This window comes from Natator depressus, chromosome 15 (genome assembly GCF_965152275.1).
Source record: "Natator depressus isolate rNatDep1 chromosome 15, rNatDep2.hap1, whole genome shotgun sequence".
In the NCBI taxonomy this organism is placed as follows: Eukaryota; Metazoa; Chordata; order Testudines; family Cheloniidae; genus Natator; species Natator depressus.
The window spans coordinates 16,954,406-16,961,733 of NC_134248.1; the positions used below are offsets into that span (position 1 = coordinate 16,954,406).

Sequence of the window (7,328 nt, forward strand, 5' to 3'; positions counted from 1 at the left end):
TGTAGTTTTTATGTACACCCTTTTTTAATGTTCTAGTGTGATGATTGTGTGTTGGTTATCATTTGTCCAGGTAAGAACAAGAGAGTTGGGAAACAACTAGCTTCTCAGAAAATCCTACAGCTACTGCACCCGCATGTGAAAAACTGGGGCTCTTTATTGCGTATGTATGGTAGAGAGAATAGCAAGATGGTCAAACAGGTAAACATGATTTTGTGGTTGCTTTGTAATTTACCCTGTAAAAAGTTGCTTTTTTCTGTTGTGATACTGAGCAGTTAAAAATGATAAAAACTCTTCATTCCCTTCCTTCTCTTGGCATAGCTTTCTAGCCTTAATACTCTTATTCATTGCATGTTACTTATCTATATTGATAAGTAACCCTAAAGGATATTCTGCTTTCTGAATTAATTGATTCTCGCTATTGTCATGACATAAGGTCAGCACTCTTTTAGAGATGCAGCGTTTTCTCAAGCTCATGTGTTTGCTATAGGCTAAAATGGTAAAACCAATTTTTAGCAGCTAATACACAGTTGACTTGTTGCACGTTCCTTTTCATTTAAAGAGGGATGGGTGGGGGGGAACCTACCCTGCTTAAATTCTGTGAGGTGTGACTATTTAAAAAATACACACGAGAGACTGATTTTTTTGGTAACGTTTTTTCTGCTACTACTTATGGTCCTATTGTGCAGGAAACCTCTGATAAAAGTGTGATAGAACTTCAGCAGTATGCCAAAAAGAACAAGCCAAATCTACACATCCTGAACAAGTTACAGGAAGAAATGAAAAAGTTGGCACAAGAAAGGGTGAGTGCATACTGCAGACTTCTTAAAAATACGTGTTAAAATTGTGTTGCAGGGCCAGAACACAGAACAAAGTTTGTTTATTTTTAGTGTTCTGAATCTGTTTCCTACAGTACCTTAGTGAAGGCTAGACACTCAAAATTTGAATATTATTCCTGGGGGAATTCTGCGCCACTGCATGCATGCAGAATTCATATGCCCTTCAGAGTTCTTTGCTTCCCCGTCAGAAGTCATTTTTCTGCAGGGAAGCAAAGAGAAGCCGCAAAAGCGGTCACGTGCCCCTGCTGGCATGTTGTTTCGGGTGCCTGGAGCAGCCAGCAGAAAGGTAAATTGCGGGGCGGGGAGGCTGGGATGCCCCAGTCGGTGGCTCCTACCCTGCACTGAGCTGCTAGTCCCAGCTGGGCAGGGCGGGGGGAGGGGAGAGAATAGGATTCCCAGGTCAGACACCCCCTCCCCCAGTGCAGGAAGCTCCAGACCCCTCCCCCCCCTTTCTGCCTCCATTGCTTGTCAGCTGCAGGGGGAGAGGGTCACTGTAATGGGAGCTGCTTCCCTGTCCACCCAGTCCCTGTGCATCTGAACACTCTTCACACCCAGACCCCCCCCCGAGCCTCCCAGCACCCTGATCCCACCCCCACCAAGCCTTACCCCCTGCATCTGGATCCCCACCCTTGCACCCAGACTGCCCCCCCGCCCTCAAACCCGCACCCTGATGCGCCCCACCCCCTCCCATACATGGACCAACCTGACCAGTCCTCCACCCTGCTGATCCCCAGTCAGCTGCACATTGACCCCACCCTGCTGAGCCCTACTCCATTAGCACCTGGGCCCCCCTGCTGAGCCCCCCAGACCCTCCTGCCAAGCCCCAAGCTCCTTCACATGGACCCCCCCTGCATAGTCCCATTCCCCCTGAATCCACCAATAAGCCCCTGTGCATCCAGTCCCTCCCTGCACCCAGATTGCCCTATGCAGAACCCTCTCACCCCACGCCTGTATCCCTTCCACATTAAGCCCCTCCACACTTGGATCCTGCTGGGCTGAGCCTGCCTGCACCAACCTGGATTGGGGGCCAGGGCTGGGCGTGCGTACAAGACTCACTGTCCCATTTGCTACCTATCTTGGTGGGCCTGGCATGGAGGGGCAGGGCTCCAGGGTGTTTCTGGGGCAGGCCTGGCCATTGCGCTATGTCAGGTGTGGGTGCAGCCTCACTGTCGAGTCTGGGGGCGGGGGGCAGCCTGCAGGTGATCTTCCTCCTCTGTGGCATGTGCTCCTCACTGACATGCTGGAGCTTCCAGATTTATTTATTGACAAATAAAATGCGCAGAATTTTAAAAACTTTTTGTGCAGAATTCCCTCAGGAGCAAAACTTTTTCCTTTTAATGAAATTCTGTTATAGCTACCAGACTTTTTTCATCATGAGCTAAAGTAGTCATTCACATAATTTGAATTAATCAAGTCAAACTTAATTGATTTTTGCCACTAGAACTAAGTAGTTGCTCAGTTTTGTTTTGTTTTGTTTTTTTTAAAAAACTTGTTTTAACCTTGATTTTTTTGCTTTTTGTTTCTTTAAAGGAGGAAACTCGAAAGAAACCCAAGATGACAATAGTAGAATCAGCTCAGCCTGGTAGTGAACCTCTGTGTACTGTTGATGTGTGACCAGAAAACTTACAAGCGGGGAGCAATAACAAATGGAGAAACTACTTTCAACAATTATTTAAGAATCTATTTGCTGCAGAATGCAAGATAACTTTACAATCCTGGCTGCTTCAGTTATGCATTGTTCTTTTGCATCATCAGGGCAATATTACTTTTTTTTTTACCTCCTGAGATATGTATGTTTAAATGATTGATCATAAAGATCTCTACTTGGGCAAATGCACAGAAGATATAGGCATGTTCACACAGGATACATTTAAGGAAGCACTTTTTCCTTGAAAGTCATCCATGTTGTCTTGAATGGATGTGTTTTAAGGATCAAATTCAAAAAATCTATGTACAGGTTGAAGCTGATATATTATATATAAATTTTTATATATACATACTCTTGTATGAACATGCCTAAAATTATTTTTGTGAAAAGTTTTGTTGCATTTCAGCACATAATAATATGCACTGATAAGACACTTTGACAGATACATGGAAAAAGTGATGAGTGATGTTCCTAATGTCATAGGATTAGGCCAGTCATGCCGTTTTTATTTTGTGTACTGCCAGGCTAAGGTTGGTTTGCTTTTAATTTTTTTTGAGATCACAGTATGCAGGTTTGTTTGTTTTTGGGGTTTTTTTTGTTTTGTTTTGATTTTTTTTTTCTACTTGAAAAGAACAAGTGTACCTGGTAGTGTTAAGAGCAACAAGCTGGATATCCCAAATTGTTGGGCTTTATTTTAAAGGAAAAGTTATGATTGTTTACAAACCAATTGGAAGGGAAAATATTTGGCCCTCTATTTCAGTGTTTCCCAACCAGTGTGTCATGGAATTTTTTTTTAAAATTATATGTGAGAACAGGGGAGGGGGGGAAACTGCCTTTTGATTGGCAGTATGCCTCATTGTCCCACCTCCTCCAAGGGTGGAACAACCAATCAGAACTCAATCTCCTGCTCCTTCCCTCCTGCAGCTGCTTAGCTGGGGGCAGCGAGAAGAGTCCCTGGAGCTCGAGATGTGCCATGGCAGAGAAAAGGTTGGGAATCACGGCAATTTGATATAAACTGCAAGTAACTTAGCCACTCGAGAGGCTATCTGCAGAGCTTGAAGGAGAAATATAACTGAAGACTCTTGATGGGTATTCTGAAATATATTGCCAGTGCATTGTTTAAAGAAGCTCCACCCTTACTCCCCTGTAATAGAGTAATTTTAATTTGTTTGGTGTCTGGCCACGTTACTTGTTTAGTTAAGTCTTAGATAACTTGCTTCATTAAATGAAAGATTTTTGAAACAATTTCTCCTTGTGGCCTGGCCTTTGGAAATGCTAAACTAACTGATTGCAGCTGTCTTACATTTTTAAAAAAAAAAAAAGTTGTTACTGGCTTTTTACTTACATTTTTCTTCAAATACTAAAAATCTTAATTTCTGCAATGGAAATTAGAACGTAGATTTGGGATACAACGTAGAAAAAAGACTAGAATAAGACCGTAATAGAGTGTACTGATTAAGATGAAAAAGGACATGAATATGCAAGCATTTTTGAAATACAATCTTAGAAAACGGGCAGTACTTACTGTATCTGCTGAGGCTTTAATAAGTAATGCACAGAAGAAATATTTTGGTTGTAGTGAAAGCACTGCTTTTCCCCTTTAGTTAGGGTTTTTACCTTATTGGTTAATGCAGTAAATTCCTCAGATTTGAAGGGGGAACCATTTAGTGCTTGAGAAGGGGGGAAATGGCAAGAAGCCAGTTTGGTGGTAGGGGTCCAATGACTTATCCAAGAGTTGATATTAGTACTGCTATATTGTATGCTCCCTGAATCATTGGTGGGACAGAGAGATACAGTTCTTAATCCTTATAAATGCTGCAGGTCTGGTACTTGTCCGGACAGTTGTCATGTCTGAAATCTGAGTACAGCATACTGCAGTATATTGACTGATCGTGCCAACTGGATTTTAACACCTTTACTATCAGCCCTGCTATTTTGGAAATTAGAAAACTTAAATTTTTGATCCCAAGCTAAAGTTCTGTAATTTATTGCTTCTGATATTTGAGATCAGTCTCATCTGTTTCTGTATTTGCATTGTTATAAGTGATATGCTCAGAGGTGTCTGCAAATAAGAACTCACCCAATCTTCATTATCGTATTCAGCTTTTGAGTTCTGTGAGTTGTAATCCTGTTTTCAGTACAGAAGGATAGGTGGAGGATGAGACGTTATTCTTAAAAGTGACCGATCTAAAAAGTACTGCCTCTGCTTCTTTTCTTTTAATATAGCTTTAATCTCCATCTTTTGAGAGATGTGTAACATTGGTGCAGTACTTACAAGCAGTAGTTGCTGCTTCTCTCTGATTTTGATGAAGACAGGGCTTATACCTTTGCCTAAATATATTACTGTGTAAGTAGGTGGTGGTTCAGTTTGTGTGTTTTCTAGCAAAAAAAATCTGTCCTTGGACAATACTGTAAAAGACAAATCACCCCTGTGGATCTTTTGTCCAAAATCAGAATGTCAATATTTTGCAGGCCACCTGCAGATTATCCATAGATGCCTCATTTAGGAATTTATTTGTATTATGTTCTAAGAGGATTGCTGTATTGAGCATTTTTGCTTTAGTCTTACCTCAATCTGCCACTATCTGAATCGTAAGGTGACCATTGCCCTTAAATAAAGCATCTAGATATTTCATTGTGAACCAAAGCCTCTCACATATTATGCATTCTTTAAAAGGATGGTATTAGACCTTGCTGCAGCCTTTAACTGGAGAGTTGTCCAGAAAATAAAGCGCAATAACTGCTGGAACAAACAACTTAACTGCTGTTTATTGTCATTGTGAAGTATTCTTGTGTTTTAATGTTTACTATTGTTTGGAGTGTAACAGTCTTGCATTTGCACATAAGCACAAGCTGCTGTGATAGAGGATAGGTCATTGCATTAATTTCTGCTTCTGCATGAACACTAAGGTGTGATTCAAGATGTACCCTAAATTTGTCTTGTAACTCGTGTTTTTAGGTAACCAGCTGTAAAGGTTTAGATCTTGATTGTATGAATGCATAAAGCAAAACTACTGCTTTTGTCACTGATCTTTGTTCTTTATCCTCCCCCTTATCCTAGGAAAGGTGGTTATATTTATGGGGATGGAATGTATTAATAAGAACTGTTCCATCCTTTGGGAATTAGACCTATTCTGCTTTGCATATCATGTGCTTCTCGACAGAAGTGTGGTGTATTGACTTTAAGGGTTAAATTAGCGTGCATTCAAATCTTTATGGTACTGAATGAAAAATTACTGTGACTTCCAGTGAAATAGTCAGAGGCTACCTATTTAAACACAAGTCATTCAGCTTTAAATATTTATTAAGCAAGAGATATAGTTGGGTTCCCAGATGCTTGAAATGGCTCTTTTAAGCTTAAAAACTCTTGCTGTTGTATGTAAACTCCCACTTTCCTATGACACTGTTAGGCTTTACATACAATGCACACTTGTAACATCTAAGTATTCTTTCTTTAAAAGCTTGATTACATCCTACACAAGCACTATACTTTGGTTCTGGGGCAAAGTTCACAAAGGTAATTGCCTTGTCAAACTTCCTGGGGGAAGAATTTTAGATTAAGTATCAGAAAAGTCAAGAACTAATGCTATTCTCGACAAAATAAAAGGTGAACAGTATTCTGATGTGTATTTGAGAAGGGAAAAGTGAATAATGCATTCTTATGTGCCCAAGTAGATAACAATGGTTGCTGTATGAACTGTAGAGTGCAGTTGCTTGATGCCAGTGCTAAATTGGTACAACTATAAAGCCTCATTCTCACTGAACCTCTGCTTTGCTTTTTTTCCTGCACAATCATATAAGCCTTTGTGTTTGGTCTTTGAGTACTACATGTGTATTTTTTCAGACAATTAGTTTTAAGCAATAAAGTTTGATATTACATTATAAAAATGATTTGTTTGACTAATAGTATTGTGTTGCCACTGTCTGTGAGTGGGAATCCTCTCCTTGAGCTGTCTCCCACCTGGTCTTTTGAAGTTAACTGAAGTCTGCTTTTGTTATGCAAATATCAGTATCTCTTACCATTTATTAGCAGGTATAACATGTTGACTTACATTTTCATGGTAAAACTAGCCCCTTTTCATAAAAATGAAAACCCTTTAGCCAGGTACACTGATATATTCTTCAAGTGCTTGCTCATGTCTAGGTGTGTGCGTGTACCCATGTGCAGAGTTGGAGATTTTTGCCTTCGTGGTATACATAGGGTTGGTAGTAGCACCCTCCAGAGTGCCACACTCATGCATCGGTATATTTAGATGATACTAGCCCTATGCCCTCTCAGTTCCTTCTTAGCATGATGGTTGGTCGGAGCACCTTCCCCTGGCCTCATAAGTGGATAGCCGTTTTCTCTCTCATCATTAGCCTTGGGAACTGAATCTCATGCTGCTGCAGCTCCTGGCTCCCCCCTTTGAGTTTTTGGCTTCCTGCTCCCATCTTCTATTCTCCTGGAAGGCTTCTTTCTTGGTGGCAGTGACATCTGCCCACAGGGTCTCTGAGATTAGGGCGCTTACCTCAGAGCCAACCTATACAGTTTTCTACCAGGAGAAGGTCCAACAGCAACCACACCTGGCTTTCCTGCCCAAGGTAGTTTCACAGTTTCATACAAGCCAGGATATATACTTACCTGTCTTTCCAAAACCTCGTAAGTCAGAAGAAGAGCGTAAATTGCACTCTCTGGATGTCAGGAGAACGCTAGCCTTTTACATGGAAATGACCAAGCCATTCCATAAGTTGACACAGTTTTTCGTCATGGTGGTGGACATGACGAAAGGTCTTGCTGTGTCCACCCAGAGAATTCCATCATAGATGACCACCTACATCCATTTCTGCTATGATCTGACAAAAGT

The 7,328-nt window shown here is 41.1% G+C and overlaps 1 protein-coding gene across 2 annotated transcripts in view; it reads left to right on the forward strand.

The window, feature by feature from the left end:
• The window catches only part of DGCR8 (DGCR8 microprocessor complex subunit), a 46,684-nt gene extending 40,035 nt beyond the window's left edge, over positions 1–6,649 (forward strand). For both annotated transcript variants that reach the window (XM_074972382.1, XM_074972383.1), the window contains 3 exons: positions 71–198; positions 687–800; positions 2,367–6,649. In XM_074972382.1, the coding sequence (XP_074828483.1) occupies positions 71–198; positions 687–800; positions 2,367–2,450 (326 nt within the window). In that variant the 3' untranslated portion in view covers positions 2,451–6,649. The remainder of the gene's footprint in view (positions 1–70; positions 199–686; positions 801–2,366) is intronic.
• The last annotated feature ends 679 nt before the right edge of the window (positions 6,650–7,328 follow it).